This window comes from Cheilinus undulatus, linkage group 24, assembly GCF_018320785.1.
Source record: "Cheilinus undulatus linkage group 24, ASM1832078v1, whole genome shotgun sequence".
NCBI lineage: Eukaryota > Metazoa > Chordata > Actinopteri > Labriformes > Labridae > Cheilinus > Cheilinus undulatus.
Window position 1 is genome coordinate 4,852,645 of NC_054888.1, and position 19,837 is coordinate 4,872,481.

The 19,837-nt window shown below is 39.6% G+C and overlaps 1 protein-coding gene across 1 annotated transcript in view; it reads right to left on the minus strand.

Moving 5' to 3' along the window:
* Positions 1–1,635: 1,635 nt before the first annotated feature.
* The window catches only part of LOC121506371 (midkine-B-like), a 35,992-nt gene continuing 17,790 nt past the window's right edge, over positions 1,636–19,837 (minus strand). Inside the window, exons 2-5 of the mRNA XM_041782151.1 lie at positions 10,855–10,934; positions 5,705–5,872; positions 5,039–5,200; positions 1,636–2,191 (exon numbers count right to left, since the gene is read on the minus strand). Coding sequence (XP_041638085.1) covers positions 2,163–2,191; positions 5,039–5,200; positions 5,705–5,872; positions 10,855–10,933 — 438 coding nt within the window. The 5' untranslated portion in view covers position 10,934 and the 3' untranslated portion in view covers positions 1,636–2,162. The remainder of the gene's footprint in view (positions 2,192–5,038; positions 5,201–5,704; positions 5,873–10,854; positions 10,935–19,837) is intronic.

The window sequence follows — 19,837 nt, forward strand, 5'->3', positions numbered from 1 at the left end:
TTAGGCAGAGGTCTCTCTGATCTCCATCCACTTCCCAGCCATGCGTGCTTGAGAATGTAAGACTGTTTCTTTGTTTTACTGCATTTTCTTTACTATTTTATGTTAATTATACAAATTGGAACCTGATTGTTTGACTTAAAGCCTATGTTATCCTATTACTTTGTTTTTGTTGACACAGAAACCATGGTTTGGATGGAAAATAAAACCTCAAAAGTGCTTCAATTGTCATCGGCTCTTTAATTTGAGACACTTAGGAGGTCAGCTCTTTAACAAGAACCTAACAAGTTTTAATAGTCACTCAGGACTGATTTTTTTTTTTTTTTTAATTTTCATTAGGGGAATCTGGTCAGCCCTTTACTTTTTCTGTGTTCAGTTGGATTTTCAGCTCAGTGTTCATACTTTAATGTTTATTGTTGTATATTTTTATTCTTATATTTGTGGTACAGACCAAAGATAAAGTCATTTTATTTATTGTATTTTGCTACTATTGTTTTTACAAACTTAACTGCGGGTTACGCTGACTACTGTTTAGTAGTGATAGTTCTTCTCTGAGGCTGCTCCCTTCCCCCAGTTGTGCTGAGGCTGATTGGACACACCTGTCTCTGCTCTGCAATCAAGCCTGCAGAGACTTACCTCAGTTCCACAGTATTGCCCGCTACCAGCTCTCATGCTCTCTCTCATTTATTGTGATTTCTTGTTGATGATTAATTCCAGTGCTTTGTTTGAGCTCGCCACTAATCCTGCCTCTTCTCCTTTTTTCCAGTGCCTCTCTCCGTGCCTCACCACAGTCCAGCCACAGCACCCTCTCTCCAGAGCCCTCACTACCCCCTACATGTGGAACCCCCTCCCTTCACTGAAATTAACCAATAAAAACCAATAATCTGTTAAACTTTGTCATTCTGGTCTGCATTTTGAGTTCACTACTCCAACTTCACAGTGGCTTTAAATTTGATGTAGAAAAGACGTCCGCAAATACCACATTTCGACAACAATTAGTTCCTATATGGAGGTACTGTGGGCGTCCTTAATGGACGTTCACTAGACGTCGGGAAAAAAGACGTCTGGAGTAACAGTCTGCACCCTCAGGAGACCAAAATTAGACGTTCAAAAATGACGTTGAAAAGACGTTTGAACGTGTCTTTGCGCAGTGGGCATCTACAGTTTCAGAAGGTTGCAGAGAAAAATTCATCTTCATTCATTTTTGCGACTGACAAGCAGACTCGGATGTTGTTTTCCACTGCCTTTTATCTCTTCCACTCTGAAAACGCGCAGTGTGAAAAGGACATTTTATGGTGCCGCTTTACTTCATGGCCTGCCTGAACTAATGCTTGATATTTTTTTTTAAACAAAACAAGGGAAATTATCAAGAAGATATATATGGATATTTAAATTGGATTAAAAATTAAGTGGACAGAGATATTTCTGAAGTTGATGTTTTGCATAAATATCGCAACTTAAATCTGTGGAACCTGCCTTTAAAGCACCTGAGGATCATGTTAGGAAGAGAGGAAGGTTACAAAGTGAAGATTAAAATAACACAAACAGGCACAAAATTTGACTTCAGTCTTTAATTTTAATAACCAAAAGAAAAAAGTAAAAATACTTGAACAGTAAATCTTCTACTGAGTCAAAGGAAATACTTCTAGAATGAGAGAAAATCCAACAATTTAAAGCAAAGTAAAACCAGTCAAATCAAATCCATGAAACTAAAACTGCAAGTTAAAACTACAGTTAACTAAGCTGGTTAGAACTATTAAAAATAGTCTGTTTGCTGAATGTTTAAACCAGAATCAGCTGAAACAGTCAAAGTAAACACTGTGTGCATGCAAACAACTCATCCGAGATTAACAAAATGATTCAGCCACCAAAAAGCGGAAAACTTGGAAGTTAAAAAAGTTTCTGTTCCAAATGAAGCCATTGTGGAGTCGATGCCCAGATGCATTTATTCTAGGAAAGATTTGGCAGTGAAAAGATACAGAAAAATTCTTCAAATATTGCTGCATAAAGCCATTTTTTTAGAGAAGCCAGACTATCACTCATAAGAAACGTGGCAATGAAGCAAAGTGTTGGGGTGTCTGAACAGCCTCTGAACCGTTTCAGACATCGTTTTTATTTCTGATTGTTAGAGACGTTCGTCCTTCCCTGGAGACTCGTCTCTTTGTCTAGTTCCCCTTGCCTTTTCTCTTCTTTCCTGAATGAAGGAGAGAGATGAGAGTAAGTATCACTCAGCATTCATTTACATAGTCTGCATTTGAAATAGAAATCAAACAGGAGAGTTTGCAAGTAGCTGCAAATTTTTAAATCTGATGAAGCATTTTCAAGGCTAGAGTTGTCCTAATGATAGCTCTTTTGTGTTTTTGTAAAAGGTTGCAGCAATTCTTAAATTGTAGTTGTGACCATGAAGAAATGTTCTGATACTGCTGGGAAAGGTAAGAGTTTCATAAAAGTTACAGGAGATCATATTCTGAGGACACTTAATATGTGCACAAAATTTCAGGTCAATCTGGCAACTATTTTCTAAGCTACTAGCTACTACTAAATTTGCTGCTTTAGAGATTGATTTGACATTTTACCACAATGCAATGTTCTGAGCACTCGGTGTCCTGTGTCTGAAATGGCCTTGGTCTCAGCAGCTTTTGTGGCTGTGCTCACAGCACTCTTGGTAAAAGAAGACATCTTTTGGAACAGCGCTGCACTCAGAAGTGTCAGCTCTTCCTCAAGGATTGATCAAAATCAAGAAAGGTGGGAGTGAAGGTGCTGACGGTCAGGGGTGTAGCTAGGGACTTTAGGCCTCTAGAAAAAAAATTACACAGGGCACCCTCACCTGACCAGCCAAGCAGAAGTGTTGCATTGTTTTACAAATATCTATGCATTTCAATTAATTTTGAACAACATCTTCCCTATATTAATAAGCAGTATATTTTACATTGTTCGATTGTTCGAATTTACTCGTATTATTTACACTTTAGTTTGTGTTTATTAACCTCACCTTGCTCTATGTCCCTACTTTCTTCTCCTTCATCATCATTAGCTTGCTCACTGTCCCTGCCTTCTTCTCCTCCATTTCCTTTGTCCCTTCATTCTTCTCTTCCAACATCTTACCTTTTTCTTGCTCTGTTCCTATTTTCTTCTTCTTTGTCATCCTAATCTTGCTCTCTTTCCCAGCTTTCTTCCTCCATCATTCAACTTTTTCTTGCTCTGTGTCCCTGCTTTCTTCTCCCCATCATCCTCATTTCCTTTTGTCCCTGCTTTCTTGTCCTCCATCATCTCTATTTTCTTTGTCCCTGCTTTCTTCTTCTCCATCAGCCATTTTTTTCTTGCTCTTTCCCAGCTTTCTTCTCCACCATTATCTTTACCTTGTTCTTTGTCCCTGCTTTTTTTCTCCTCCCACCTTTCTCATCTTGCTCTCTGTCCCTGTTTTCATCTCCATCATCCTCATTTTCCTTTGTCCCTGCTTTTTTTCTCCTTCAATCATCCTCATCTTGCTCTCTGTCCCTGTTTTCATCTCCATCATCCTCATTTTCCTTTATCCCTGCTTTTTTTCTCCTCCCATCATCCTCATCTTGCTCTCTGTCCCTGCTTTCTTCTCCTCCATCATCCTACCTTTTGGTCTTTTGTCGGACATATCTAAAGGGAAGAGCAGGGGCTCCTCAGTGTTTTATTTTTCTCTATTTTGTAATTAGCCTGTTGAACAATTGATTTTGTTGCTTCAAATTCAACAATGACATTAATTACTACGGGAAAACAAACTTCTTGGCTTCTTAAAGGCCCCTGCCTACTGTGGGCCTGGGTACTGAGTACCCCCGTCACTACGCCGCCAAAAATAAGGGTGGAGGGGAGACCGGGGATGGTTGTAACAAAGGGATAGTTGTAACACTCTCAGTTTGACCAATCAAAAATGAGCTGTGGTGATGTCATCAATACAGCCCATGCCCACTTACAAATTGAGCTCACTGGTGAAGCCTCATGTCTCTGAGTTGAAAACTGTCTGTTCTGGAGCCAAAAAACTATTTTTCAGGTAAGAAAGTAAAAATTTTCATCACAAATAATTTTTGCCTAGTGTCCATTGTGTTGTAGATACAATTGTTTAACTTACATAAGCTCATGTAGTAGCTTTGAAGCTAAATGCTAAAAACGGTTAGCTTTGTAATGGCTGCCTGGCGTGGGGAGGGTTGTAACTGTTCTTAAAAAGTCCACTGTTCAAAAGTGGTTTGTTGATGGTTCCACAGATCTCCAGTTTCAGGCTACAAAACACACACACACACAACACACACCAGTTTATACTTTATTATTCTCTTTTTTTATTTTATGTTAAATCTATTTATTTATTTTTATTGTATTTAACTCACACTTTTTATTTATTTTATTATTATTATTTTTGTAGTCTTACAAGTTTATGGTTCCTTCTTTATTATTCATTAAAGTGCTTCCATACATGTATTAGTGTGGATCTTTTTTAAGCATAACACTTTAATTGTTACATCCATCCTCAAGTAGTGCTACAACTCACCCCGGTACTGGGGTAGGTTGTAACAACATACCTCTTTGTATTTGACATTAGTTTACATAATCTGTGATGGTGTAGTAAAAGTCCAAGTTTATGTCATTTATAGCAGACAAATATGGGTACCACATTTCAAAATTTGAGATCTCTAGCACAAAGAACCACTGAGTTACACTTGCTCAAACAAAAAGTGTTACTGTCATCCCCGGTCTCCCCTACCACCAAGTCTTGAGCTGCTGCTAATGTTCCTTTACATTGTGTTCATGTTTTCTTTAAGATATTGTCTTGAATAAATCACACAGTACTATCTGAAACTATCAGAACGGATGCAGCCAAGGGAGGTAAAAGTTAAGTTTTATAACTTGGCAACAATAAATCAAGGTCAGAAGTGCTCTGAAACTAAGGTTGTGGGCGCTGAGAGTGCAGTAAGCTCCATGTCTGGACACAGGTCCTTAAGGACTTAAAGGAAGGCTGCTAGGAAACAATGCTGTACTGTTTGTTTCTCTCTGTCCAGCGGTGATCAGCCTCTCTAACCTTTGTTTTTTGTCTTGGTTTTTCCAGGGCAGGGTTTGGAGACGGTGATGGTCTGTTGGCACTCGGCGTTAAACAGAGCCTTCTTCAGGGTGCCTGATCTGGTCCTCAGGTCGGTTCCTGGATCACATTCCCCCCAGCTACCAAAGCGGTACTTGCAGTCAGCTGGAAGACAAGAGAAGACGTGGAAGAAACAACCAAGAAGTTCTCCATGTGGAAAGTAGTTTGTTTTCACTAGGAGTGATGTCAGTCAGTATACAGTGAGTTTAATTCTATTGTGAAAATGTAACAAAACCCTCCTAAAACTTCAAAGCATGACTCTCAGAAAACAATTATTCCAAGCTCAAGCTGCAGGTATCACAACTCTGAGAACAGTCTGCAATTTCAGAGCTGAATCATTTAAATTCCAGCGCTACAGCTAGTCAAAACGATTTGCATCCCTGCAGCTACAGACTTCATTAATGCAGGGCTACTTCATGGAGTTGCATCATTTATTGCAGGTGTTTGTTGTTTTCATCTGCTCTTGGAGTGTGGAGTCATTCGGTGTCAGTGAGTTATGTGATAAAAATATGAACAAACATTCAGTCCTCCAAGTCCAGTTTCAAGTCCATCAGATGTTTTTTATAGTCTTAATAAATCTGTTTTGATGTGTATGTGCTGGCACGTTACCTCCAAAGTCCTTTTTCCAGTTGCATGGTACTTTACATTTCATCCTCTTGGTCTGCTGGTCACATGACCCCTCTCTAAACCCTGCTCCGCAGTCCCCGTTGCTAGGGACACAGTTGCCATAGCGCCAGTCAGTGCATCCTGACCCGGTTGGGGAGGGTTTGTTTTTCTCTGCGGACAGAATAGATATTTATTTAAGGCTAAAACCACACACACAGAGTTTCAATATTTTATAAAGGGGAAATATCACAATTCAAAGAGAGGCTGGAGACGCCCAGGTGAGCGTTATAAAGGTGACACTAGGCAATCTGGCCAGTGACCGAGCATGTTTGTGCTCCACAGTCCAGCTTGTTTGACGAGGAATTTACAGTGACTTTGTGCCAGTGCTTCCCCGATACAAAGTCCCTGGAAATGACCCAGTACTGGCTGCCAGGGGCTTTTATTATTGTTGCATTCAGACAGGGTTTGATATGATTTTCACAAGACTCGTACGAACGTTTAAAATTCTGCTACTGTGACAGCCATCAGTGTCCAACACAGTGTTACTCAACCCTGCTCAAACAAAGAGCCAAATTGTTGAAAAAAACATGTTTGCAAGAGTCACAATCTAAGTGATGAAAGTGGCAAAAATGTCTTCAAGTAGCATTAAAATTCAGTGAAAGGTAGCAAAAATAGGTGAAAGAGGCGAAAATGGGGAGAAAAGTGGAAAAGGGTCAGAAAATAGCAAAAATGGGCTAGAAGCAGTACTCGAGTTGAGGGGGGATGAGGGGGGATGCATCCCCCCTGAAATAAAAATGGTCAAAATCATCCCCCTTCTAAAACGGTCATCCCCCCTTTCCATCCCTTAAGCCATTTTTACCAGTGAATGTGGAAATATTACTGCTATTTTAACACTGGAAATATTACCACCATTTCAACATTCAGGGGGTCTTGCTCACAGGGCTTGACATTTACACTCGCCAACTAGCCAAATGCGGGTGGATTTTGGCCGTGGAGGGTAGCAGCTGTATGATAAATATAATCGAGGTAATGTAGATACAATGTTGACCGAACAAAAACTTAACCTGGTCGTTACGTTAGTAAATCAGCACCTCACGATATCTGTGTTTGGAAATCAGCGCCATCCGTGATCAATGAGGTGCGTGCTGAGTGCGCTCGCTCTCCCATTCTGTCTCTCTCTCTCTCTCGCTCTCTCTGTCTGTCTGTCTCTCCTGAGCAGCACAGAAACTCTAATCGTGAGTGGCCTGTATATCCACCTGTTATTCTGCAACCTCTCTTGTCAAAATTTAGCTCACACTATCCTTTAGTTTGTGAATTTATGGTAAAACTCCGTAAAGCTCCCGTGCTGGTTCTGATTGACGTCGTAGAACTTCCTCGCGCTGATCAGCTGTTTTAAAATCAGATCGCGAGTGAAAACAAACAAAGAAAACGTAGGAGTATTTTAAGGTGATATAATAAAAAAAGCCTACTGATAATGACACAGAAACATAGTGAGAAAGATACAGAAGCAAAACAGATGACCTACTGTGTGAGGGAAGGGGAGGGGGCAGGTGTGTGTTTGAGGGGGGGTAAGGGGGGCAAGATCACTGGTTTATGCTAGTTTAATTCTGAGGGAAAAATCCCAATAAAACAGAGCTAAAAAATGTCGGATTAATGTTATAATGAAAATAACTCTTGAAAAAGTCAGATAGACATTAAAAAATATTATATTTTTTATTGCAACAAGGAATATGATCATTGAAAGCTCAAAAATGTGAGAAAAATGGTCAAAAGCAGGGAAAACATGGCAAAAAAACTGAGTGTAAAAATAACTTAAATGGGCAAAAATGAGAGAAAAAGGTCAACAAGCAGCAAAAACAGCAAAAATAAGTGTAAATGTGACTTAAATGGGCAAAACTGTGAGAAAAATGGTCAAAAAGCAGCAAAAACATGGCAAAAAATAAGTGAAATAAGTCTAAAAGTGACTAAAATGGGCAAATGTGAAAAAAATGGTTAAAAAAAACAAAAGCAGCAAAAATATGGATAGATATAGAAATAAATACATATATATTTATTGCTGGGGGGGGGGGGGGGTGGTTCTGGACCTCACTAATTTTGAAATCCTGGCTACAGCCCTGACCACCCCCCCTGATTTTTTTTTCACAACTCGACTACTGGCTAGGAGTGACAAAAACATGAGTTACAGGTGACAAAAAAAGGTAAAAAAAGTGGCATTAACAAGGGAAAAATGAAAAAAAGTGACTACAATGGGCTAAAAGCAGACAAGAACGGCGCAAAAGGGCAAAAAAGAGGAAACAAGAGGTATGTAATGGCAAAAGGTAGCTTAAATGGGCAAAAAGTACCAAAAAATTGTGAAAAGGGAAAAAATGGGATAAAAGTAGCAAAAAGTAGTTGCAAAAAAGGGCCAAAAAAGAATAAACAAGTGGTATTTAATGGCAAAAGGCAGCTTAAATGGACAAAAATGGGCAAAAAAAAAGTGGAAAAATGGCAAAAATGCGGAAAAAGTGGCAAAAAGAAGTCGGAAAAATTGGCAACAACGGTAACAAGTGCTATCTAATGGCAAAAGGGAGCACAATTGAACAAAAAGTGGTAAAAATTGTGTAAAAGGGGTATTCAATGGCAACGGGTAGCTTAAATGGGTGAAAAGTGGCAATAAATTGTGAAAAAGGGCAAAAATTGGATAAAAGTGGCAAGATGGGGAAATAGTGGGAAAAATGGGCAAAAAAAAAAACAAGAAAAAGGGATATTTAATGTCAAAAGGTAGCGTAAATGGGGGAAAAGTGGCTATAAAAAGTGAAAAAGATGCAAAAATTTTCCCTTTCTAGACTTTCTATAATATTGTGAATGTGGTTTATCAGAGAGCCATCATTAAGGACTTAGTTCTTTCACCTTCTGAGTCTTATACTGTTTTTCATCATCTGTGGTGCACAGTCAAGAGCTTAACATCCTGGTTTTTTTTTTTTTTTTGGTTGCTTGTTTGTTTGTTTGTTTTTGCGGCAACCTGGGCTTTAAGAATGTGTGTGTGCTGTGATGAAGTATTTACCCCCTCTCTGATTCCTGATTTTTTTGCATATTTATCACACTTAAATGTTTCGAATCATCAAACCAATTTTAATATCTCACAAAGACAACCCAAGTAAATAGAAAATGTTGGAAATAAATATTTTATTTATTAAGGGAAGAAAAACAAACCTATCTGGCCCTGTGTGAATAAGTAATTGCCCCCTGAACCTAATAACTGGTTGTTCCACAGCAATAACTGAAATCAAGGGTTTGTGATAACTGCTGATGAGTCTTTCTCATCTCTGGAGGAATTTTGTCCAACTCTTCTTCACAGATTTGTTTTAACTCAGCCATACTGGAGGGTTTTCCAGCATGAACTGCCCGTTTAAGGTCACACCACAGCATCTCAGTTGGATTTAAGTCCTGACCCTGACTGGGCCACTCAGAAACGTTAATTTTGTTTTTCTTGAGCCATTCAGAGGTGGACTTGCTGGTGTGTTTCAGGTCATTGTTCTGCTGCACTAACCCAAGAGAGCTTGAGCTTGAGGTCATGAACTGATGGCTGGACGTTGGTCTTCGGGATTTTCTGGTAGAGAGCAGAATTCATTGTTCCATCAATCACAGCAAGTGGTCCAGGTCCTGAAGCAGCAAAGCAGCCCCAGACCATCACACTGCCAACACCATGTTTGACTGTTGGCTTGATGTTCTTTTTATCAAATGCTGTGTTGTTTTTACTCCAGATGTAACGGGCTGCACACCTTCCAGAAAGTTCAACTTTTATCTCATCAGTCCACAGAATATTTCTCCAAAAGTCTTGAGGATCATCAGGATGTTTCTCGGCAAATGTGAGACGAGCCTTTGTGTTCTTTTTTTGTCAACAGTGGTTTTCACCTGGGGACTCTCCCATGATGCCATTGTTGCCCAGTGTCTCTGACCTGAACTGAGGCCAGTGAGGCCTGCAGGTCTTTGGATGTGGTTCTGGGTTCTCATGTGACCTCCTGGATGAGTCGTCGTTGCACTCTTGGAGTCATTTTGGTTGGCCAACCCCGCATGGGAAGTTTCACCACTGTTCCCAGTTTTCTCCATTTGTGGATAATGGCTCTGACCGTGGTTCGCTGGAGTCCCTGGAGATTTCAGTCACTTTGTTTCTCATTTGTTCTTGAATTTCTTCGGATGGTGGCATGATGTGTTTCTTTCTGAGATCTTGTAGCCTACTTCACGTTGTCTGACAGCTTCTATTCAAGTGATTTCTTCATTTAACAAATCTGGCGGTAATCAAGCCTGGGTGTGGCCAGTGAAATTCAACTCAGCTTTCCAAAAACTGTGGTTAATCACAGTTAACTCATGACTTAACAGGGGGGCAATTACACACACAGGGCCAGATAGGTTTGGACCCCCCCCCCCCCCTTAAAAAATCAAATAATCATTCAGACACTGCATTTTGTATTTACTTGGGTTGTCTTTGTGAAATATAAATTTTGGTTTGATGATCCGAAACACTTAATTGTGATAAATATGCAAAAAAATCAGGAATCAGAAACAGGGCAAATGCTTTCATGCCACTGTACATATGTGTGCTGCTGAAATGTCACTTCAATAATAAAAAAAATGTATAAGACTATAAAGAAAAAGAAAAAACTAAACAGAAATCAAGACTAAATAATGTGTACTATTTTTGCACAAACTTGTTCTCCCATCTCTTTGGGACCAAAAGAAAAAAATAATCATTTGATTCATTGTTAGATACAAACAGACAATATGGTGGATGCCATAGTGACAGGAGCAATTTAACTGTTTATTATAAAATGGATAAAAAGTTTTTCAGTATCAGAGTTGCTGGTGTGGATTTAATCTTTAAAGACCCCAGAAAGTCACTCACATTTCAGACTCACAAGAAAATGTTTTAAGTTCAGATCCTCACAGGAAAAGAAAAGGGAAAGGACAGATTCTTTTCTACTCTGCTTGCCAATATTTATTTTCTGGTCCTGTAAACAATATTAAAGAGACTACGCTCCCTCTATGTGTGATATGAAATAACCTTAGTTTCTGATATGGGGCGGAGTGGATGAAATTGACTTGATTTGACTCGACAGGTAAAACTCATAAAGTGAGAGAACGTGAAGGACAGGGAGAGAAGAGAAAACCCTCACCTTTCTTGTTTTTCCCTGCGGCTGCAGCATCAGTCAGGGTGACTAAAAACAGCAGCAGAAGAAGAAGAGCAGCCCTCATCCTGCACAAACACAAGCACAGACATCATCATTAAACCGTGGCACATACATGACATCAGGTGAGCCATTAGGAGGTGACCCTCAGCTCAGAGTTTTAATGGGGAATCATTATCTGCTGCTCTGACCGCCGTCACAGTTCATAACAACAACCAGTCATGACACCAGCGATCCTGATTCAGACTAAACCATCTCAATAACAGGAAAAATCCACTTTTTAACTCTGAAAGTCAGACTAAATGTTCACTAACCAGCCACTGGTTTTGCTTTGATTTGCAGAATTTCAGGGTGGCCTGAGAGTTAGAAATGTGAATAAAGTTGATCAAATTCTCAGAATGTTTTTTCTCACTAATGAGAAAACTGACCCTATGTAAATAGTCACTTGTAATGTCTATGTGCCAGTGATAGTCTGGGCAGGAGGTGATAGGTTTTTGATTGTCTGGGCAATGCTTGAACACGAGATCTCAAGAATGCTTCAAGGGGTTTTCCACAAACTTTGCACAAATATTGTATGATCATGTTTTTTATGTACGTGGCTCGTCTCAGAGCTTTCTTTCTTAAGACATAGTTTAATTTTTTTTTAATACAATTTGCAAGAGCATCAAAGTGCAAACAACCAAATCATTGGAAGAGAAACTAAAACAGAAGTTTGAGTACCTGTATGGCACTGGAAAAAGAAAGTTAAGGTAAAATTTGGCAAATGAAAAACTGAATGTCTACCACAGTCTATTTTAGACCATTTAGACCAGTGGTTTCCAGCCTCTTTTCCTGAACCCCCCCCCCCCCAATCTAAGAAAAGCCAAGCCCCTCCAGTGATTCAGACCAGTGGCTCCCAAATAGTGTGAGGCAACTCCAGGTGTGGAATTTGCACAAGCCTACATTATTACTGCAACTTTATAAAAAGGACTGTAACCAGGTCTGTCCACAGAACTAGCTGACACCCTAAAATTCTAACGAGTGGGCCCTCCCCAGTTTTCATATAGGCTAATGGTGATATCAGTGCATGTGTGCTGGATCAGTAGCATTGGTGCTAGCATCCTGACTATCAGTGACCTCATTTTGGAACTGGAAAGCATGTCAAGCTACTGTTGGGTTCAGATGTTGACAATCTATTTGTGCTATTTATTACCTATTCAACCACTTTAGGCACCAATTTTTGACATTTCTTTTAGTCACATCTAAACCATTTTTTTCCCCTGATCCCACTTTTCCACCAATTGTGACCCATTTTAACCTCTCCTCTTTGCCACTTTAAACCCGTTTTTCTAGTGTTTGTTTTTACCATAATCTTCTACCTTTAACCCAAGTGACCTATGGCTAAGTCCCGCCCTCAAACGCGATGAGCCAATCACAGTGCGTATACCACTGCAATACACTCGGACATCGGGTGCCTGGATATCCATTGAAATGAATGAGAGAAAGTCAGTTTTCGTCCGGTTTTCTGAGGTTTTTTTGAGATTTTAAGTTTAAAAATGGTCAAACGGTGTTCATGGGGTACATGCGACTTTAACACAAGGTATCCTGAGAGTCTGGGTGACGGAGTGTATTTTTTACCCTTTCCTAAGCCACATATAAACCGAGAAAACTGTCTTCTTTGGATAAAAGTGTTGCAGTAGACCACAACATCAACTTAACATCTGTTCTAAGGTAAGCCAACATATTTGAGGCAACATGTTGTGACTTTGCTGGAAAGAATTATAAAGTTATTTTTAACATCTCTAACGTTAGCTAAAGTTAGCCTAACGTTAGCTCCTAGCTGCGTTGTTCGTTGTGTCACGTTGTTTGTTGGGAGTTCGTTGGCATTTTTTTGGTTCTAGTTTTTGTACTTCGGTGATCGTGCATCATTGTAAGCTGTTGTCCAAAGGGCTATAGTTAAACTAACGTTAACTTCTGGAGCTTAGCTTCATGAACTCATCTGCAAAAGCCGAGATAACAAAGGTTGGCAAACGTTATGCTGAATGAGTCAGTATATTTACTGTAGCACCAAACTAACGGAGAGACACTCTTGGTAAAGATGGTAAAAAAGGTCGTTATATTTTTGTCATATTATGAGCCAAAAACCTTAACTTCAGTGGCACTTCGATGCTGATCCTCTATCTTGTGGTCTGAGATTATGATGGCAACGAGATGTGGTTTATCACGTTTCCACTGGGACCTGTAAATTTTGGCTTTTAACTTTTTATCAACCCTCTCGACATGAAATGATAAATATATCCTTCCAATGCGTGGTTTAGACCCTTTTGGTGACTTCTAGATGATATGTGATCTTTATGTCTCCAAAAATCATCAAAGGCCCTCTGTGAAATGTCTCCTACTGTGACAACTGCAATAGTGTCTGTCAGTGAATGTTCATTGTTTGTCCGAGTGAGTGGAGGGGGCGTGGCTTAGCCATAGGTCAAATTGCTACTTTTTGCCCAATTTGCCACATTTTGAAAAATCACTTCTTCATACATTATTGCCATTTTTTGTCATTTTTTGCCCAATTTTGCCACCTCTTTTTAATGAATTTTATACCTGCTTTGCCCATTTTGTCAATTTATGCCATTGTTTGGCCACTTTTTGCCCATTTATGCCATTGTTTGTCCAATTCTTGACCAATTTTGCCACTTAATTATAGTCACTTTTAACCCGTTTTTGACACTTTTGCCCCTTTCTGTCATGGTTCGGCCACTTTTTGCCCATTAATGCCATTATTCTGCCACTTTTTGCTCATTTATGCCATTGTTCGGCCACTTTTCATCCATTTATGTCATTGTTTGCCCACTTTTCACCCATTTATGCCATTGTCCAGCCACTTTTCACCCATTAATGCCATTGTTCGGCAACTTTTTGCTCATGTATGCCATTGTTCGGCCACTGTTCATCCATTTATGTCATTGTTTGCCCACTTTTTCACCCATTTATGCCATTGTTCAAACATTTTTTGACCATTTATGCCATTGTTCAGCCATTTTTTTGACCATTTATGCCATGGTTCAGGCACTTTTTTCCCATTAATGCCATTGTCCAGCCACTTTTCACCCATTTATGCCATTGTTCAGCCATTTTTTTGACCATTTATGCCATTTTTCAGCCACTTTTTGCCCATTTATGCCACTGTTTGGCCACTTTTGACCATTTGTTGTCTTTTTTTTACAATTATTCAGTTCTTCATAGTTAAAGTTGTCTCTGTTTTTTGCTTAATTTTCTGGCATCCTGATGTTTGTGCACATTATTCCCTAGCTATTCAGTCAACATTACTTTCCGAATCATTTAGGTCAGTATATCCATCCACATTTTTAACATTACCAATGAAAAGGCAATTCTGTTTAAACAGGATTACATTTTTTAGAACGCTCTATCTTACTGAGGCATAAATAAATAAAACATAATTTTTGTTGTTTTGATAAGAGGTTCATTATTCAGGTTATATTGGTTATCACAGCTTAACTTAACGATGGACCATAGTTTTGCTGACCTCCATGATCTCCTGGGCCTCAGGAAGCTCTTCCCTTTATCTCCTCTCATGGCCAGCCATAGCTGTAACATTATTTAAAGAGTCAGCTTTGTGTCTTGAGACTTTTGGCTTAACCTTAGGTGTGCCTCGGCCAAAAAATGGTTGAAAACCACTGATTTAGACATCAAGAACAACTTACAGACAGTAAAAATCAAACTTCTTTGTCAGTTTTGTTGAAGGAGGAGGACAATAATAACAGCTTTAGATGTCCCACAGCTGCACTCTTTTACTTTACACACTTCAAATGTGTGATTAAAGATTTAAAAAGACATTTTTAACCAGGTTTTTTCTTGTTTTTTAGTCGTGACAGTGGAGCCTTCTCACCATGCTGTTGAAGGCCATGAGTGTGAGGCTTAGAAAGAAAACCAGGCAAGTATATCAGATTAATTTCTTTGGTTGGTCTGACATTTTAAGTCAACTCAAAACAGTCCTAAGAATAGCCTGTCCCATTTCCAAACTTGAGCCTTAAAGCAAACAATGCATGCACAGTATTGAAGAAGAAAACAGCTCTCAAACAGCATTTTGATGGTTTATCTTTATGTTCTAAAAACACGCAGTTCTCAATGTGAGCAGAGCTGCTAGAGTGGATGTTTCACACGCCAACCAGGCTGCAATTATGCACTGCTGCTCTAATAACCTGTCCAGGGACTGTGCTGAAAAGCTTCCCATGAGAAAACCCCTCCGAGCTTTTCCGCGATCAACTGAAGCAGCAACGGGGATAAAAAAAATATTTATGGCTGAAAGCTGAAATAATCAAGACCTTGGTCTGGATCAGACACTCAGGAGGAGTTTTCATAACGATGTCAACGATTAGACCACTGTGATGTGATGAGACAAAACGAGCTCTTTAAAGTGAGCTATTTGAGCTTCAGTGACAGCGGCAGAGGGGAAGATAATAAGGTTCAAGATAAATGTGGCTCCTTCTTCCACCACAGCTGGGTTCAGGTTGAAGGTAGGGTCATGGTGTCAAAGAAATGAAGGTTCTCTCAGGTTAAAGGTTAATGAGTCCACTGAAGGTGCTTCTTATAAAAACACTAGATGAAGCTGAGTTCGGGCAGCTTATACTTTCATTATACATTTAATGTTAGACAGCGAAATAAAACCAGTGTATCAAAAACGGGGTTGTTAGAAAATATCGATACACGCTAAAAATATTGCAATATTTTGCGGTGCGACTCTGAATCGATAGTTCAAAATGCAGAATCAATATTTTATTAATAAATAATTTACTTCGTTGGTGTGGTAGTTTTGTGGTGTAATTTCAACCTCCGACCTAGTTGGCAGCAGGCATCTGACTCTTCCCTCTTCTCCTCTGTTTAGACAACGAGATCACCAAAGACTGACATCAGCCGTTTGATTACAACAGGCAGATTCAAACAGCTTTTGAAGCCAATCCGTGGTGGCTTCCTTAAGGAAATCGCTGTGTTAACCAAACTTTGGATCAACCTAACAGCAGGTTGATTTGTCTTGTCTCAGTATTGACCCCCAAAAGTCTTGGTCTTGTCTTGGTCTTGACCCCCAAAAGTCTTGGTCTTGATTCGGTCTAGACCTTCAGAAGTCTTGGTCTTGGCTTGGTCTCGACCCCCAAAAGTCTTGGTCTTGTCTTGATCTTGACCCACAAAAGTCTTGGTCTTGATTCTGTCTCGACCTTCAACAGTCTTGGTCTTGTCTTGGTCTCGACCCCAAAAGTCTTGGTGTTGATTTGGTGTTGACCCCCAAAAGTCTTGGTCTTGTCTTGGTCTCGACCTTCAAAAGTCTTGGTCTTGATTCGGTCTTGACCCCTAGAAGTCTTGGTCTTGGCTTGGTCTCGACCCCCAGAAGTCTTGGTCCTGATTCGATCTTGACCCCTAGAAGTCTTGGTCTTGTCTTGGTCTCGACCCCCAAAGGTCTTGGTCTTGTCTTGGTCTCAACCCCTAGAAGTCTTGGTCTTGTCTTGGTCTCAACCCCCAAAAGTCTTGGTCTTGATTCGGTCTTGACCCCCAAAAGTCTTGGTCTTGGCTTGGTCTTGGTGCACTCTGGTCTTGGACAAGTCTTGGTCTTGGATAGTGTGGTCTTGATTACAACACTACAGGATTTTGTACGCTGGTTTCATGCTCAGCTAGCTCATGGTAGGTCTATCTTGGATGGTTATGGAATAAAGGTACAAAACAGCACAGGCTTAGATGTGGCTGAAGCCCCCTCCCTGTGATATTCTAAGCAAATTTAGAAACTCCTGGATAGATGCAGTTTGACGCTGCATGCATGAAGGACCAACTGAAGTGCCAAATTAGACACATATAACCGCAGTTGTCTGCATATTGTTGATTCAAGTGTTCAGATGTTTAATAGTGTTGGCCTCGGTGCAGTAGGTAATACTGTTGGTGCCTTAGTCTTTTCAGTGCCATTAGTGAAGGCATGCAAGGATATGATTTTGGTGTCTCCGCAAACTAACATTCAAAAGATCTTTTTGGAAATACCCTTAAAAATAGCGCTAATATTAGGTGGGAATTTCTCACATTTCTGAACACTGAGACACTATTGGGCTTTAAATATTTAACAAACACGAGCCAGAAAGTGCAGCACAAACTCAAGATGTAGATGAACACCATGTGAACCACAAGCCAGAGGACAAGAGATGCAACAACTGCAGTTTCTTCCAGAACAACACCAGATTTCCTCTATTTTTACCTCGGAGCTTTTTCCTTCTGCTTCAGAGTAGATAACATAAAGCTATGATGGACTGAGTGGTGAAGTTACTTTCCCCTCTTCAGCACTTTAAGGCTTACCCAAATCAGCTGAGCTGGTTTGTTTTTAGTCAGACTTTTATGCTAATTGTGTTTTTGCCTGACGGTTTGATACAACAAACTTGAGTTTGTCCTTGAATCTTTACTGTAAAGAAGGCCGACAAAGAGTGCATTCAGCTGTGAAATTATCAACGTTAAAAACCCGAAATCCTCATGTGTGCACCTTGTTTCATTAAATATACATCAGACTTTTCTTGGTGGGCCTTTTATAACTAAGTCCCCCGTGGCTCATAGTAAGCCCGGCTCTCTGCAGAGAAAACATATTAGAGAACACACACCATGTTAAGAAACAGCACAATGAGTTCAGAGCGTCCTGATTAATACAGCCAATCACATGCATGTTGAATTTTTTATGTTAACTATTGCAGAGAATAGAAAATGCACAAAATTAAACCACAAATCTCAGTTTTGTTTTAAATTCTGGGTGTAGGGCTGTAGAAAATCAATACTTTGGATGGGAAAAAATGAGGTGCATTTTAACACCCACGAAGAAGTCTAACAGAATAAAAAAGCAGCAGAGTTACACGAGTTCATTATAAGTCAGATGTAAAGTAACACTAACTGTTGGATAAGATGGATAAGACGGTGATGCCACCCACATGTATGAGAAGTAGAGAGAGAAAGGAGAGTCTGACATAAGCCTTTTATCCATAATACACAATCTCATTTTCAGTGAAGTCAGTGACCGAGAAGCAAACACTGTGAACACACTGCAGGGCTTCTTTGTATGTATGTGTGTGGGCGTAAGTGTGTTTGTGCAACAAGAAAAGAGAGAAGCAACTTGTTGGATGGAAGGTCATCTCTCTGTTGTAGAGGATTTAGCCATGCAAATGTTTATTTCGATTCTTACAAACATAAATATTAGATCCAGAGTGATAGCCCCTAATTAACACAGACTTTACATCTACTCCCTCAGTAAACATGGCTTTAAAACGGAAGAATCTCTAATTCAGCAAACAATACAGGGCTTTCCACACATGTGGAGTGGGTAAACGTAACCATCTGTGGGGGAAGAGGGGAGTCAGGAGGCATGCTCATGCATGTGCTACATTCAACATCACTTATATATCATTCTTTAATATTAAAGTCAAGTCAAATGTATTTATATAGTACATTGGTTCCCAATCTGGGGTCTGGGACCCCTTTTGAGGGGAAGCCAGAGATTTCGGGGGGGGCATGAGGGTCTGTCTGCTCTGAGGTCTATTTCCCCATTTGGCTAAATGCTCATTTAAATCAAGGTTAACCAACTAGTCTAGAACTAGAGTAGGAAATCCTTAGAAAACAGTCAAATTCATCACAGGGTCATTGTGTTAGCGGGTGTAATGCTAGCCTGATATACTCTCTACAGTGTGGCTTACATTAAAAGCTAACACTGCCAGCCTTCGTTCCTCTTTGCAGATTAACATCGTACTTTGATAAATGGCCTCTTTTCACTTCAGTTCAGCAGTCATACGTGAATTCAACCCTTGACAGCCTACTTATCACTTTATTTCCATTATCTACTTAAAAAACAGTCATTCGGCGCTGTTACTGCTAACTGGCTTAGCTAACCGCTAATCCAGTGGTTTTCTAACTTTGTTGCCTGAGGCACAGCCAAAATCTCAAGGCACACCATAATCATATGGAAAACATGAAAAAATATATCAAAATAGACTCTTTCAGTAATGACAGTCAAGGCCGCCCAAATGAGGAAACTGTGATTACCAATATATTTAACACAAATCATAAACATTCTAATCAGAGCAACAAAAATTAGATTTCTTTATTTTTACTTTGGTGAGATCTAGCCTTCTTAAAAATGTTATCATATTAAAACAGAATGACCTTTTTATTGGTAATGTTAACAATGTTGATGGAGACTCTGAACTAAATGATTAGGAAAGTGCAGAAACATCAGGATGCCTGAAAATAAAGTGGAAAATACTAAGACAACTTTAGTCAAGAGGACCTGAATATTGTGCCCAAACAATAGCAAAGTGGGCATAAATTGGCAAAAGGTGGCTAAAATAGGTAAAAATCGGCAAAAAGGGGTTAAAGGTGATGAAAAAAATGGGAAGAAATGACAAAAAGGTGGCAAAACAATAACAAAAGAGGGTGAAAAGGTTAAAAAAGGGGGGGCAAAATGGGTTAAAAGTGGCAAAAAAAGGGAAAACAGGTTAAAAAGGATGAAAAAAGGTTGGCAAAAACGTGGTCAAACAATAGCAAAAGTGGGCAAAATTGGCAATAAAGGTGGCAAAAATTGCAGAAATGCTGCAAAAAAAGTGGCAAAAACAAGTTAAAAGTGATGATAAAAATTGGCAAAAATAATAAAATAATAGTTAAAGTGGGCAAAAAGATTTAAAAAGGTGGCAAAAATGTGTTGAAAGTGTCAAGAAGGGTGCAAAAAAAGGTTATAAGTGGCAAAGAGTACAAATTCCCAAGGCACACTAGTATGCCTTGCCACACTATTTGAGACCCCTGTGCTAAGCTGCTGCTAAGCTTCTTATATTTACGTCCAGTGAAGAGCCATGGGAAAGTTTAGACAGGAAGGCAGCAGCTAATAACTGACGCTACAGCGGCCTCTTGTGGCAGGAGGTTACATTTTAAAAGAGCATTACAAGCCTCTGTTTAAGAAAAAATAGTAGGTAAT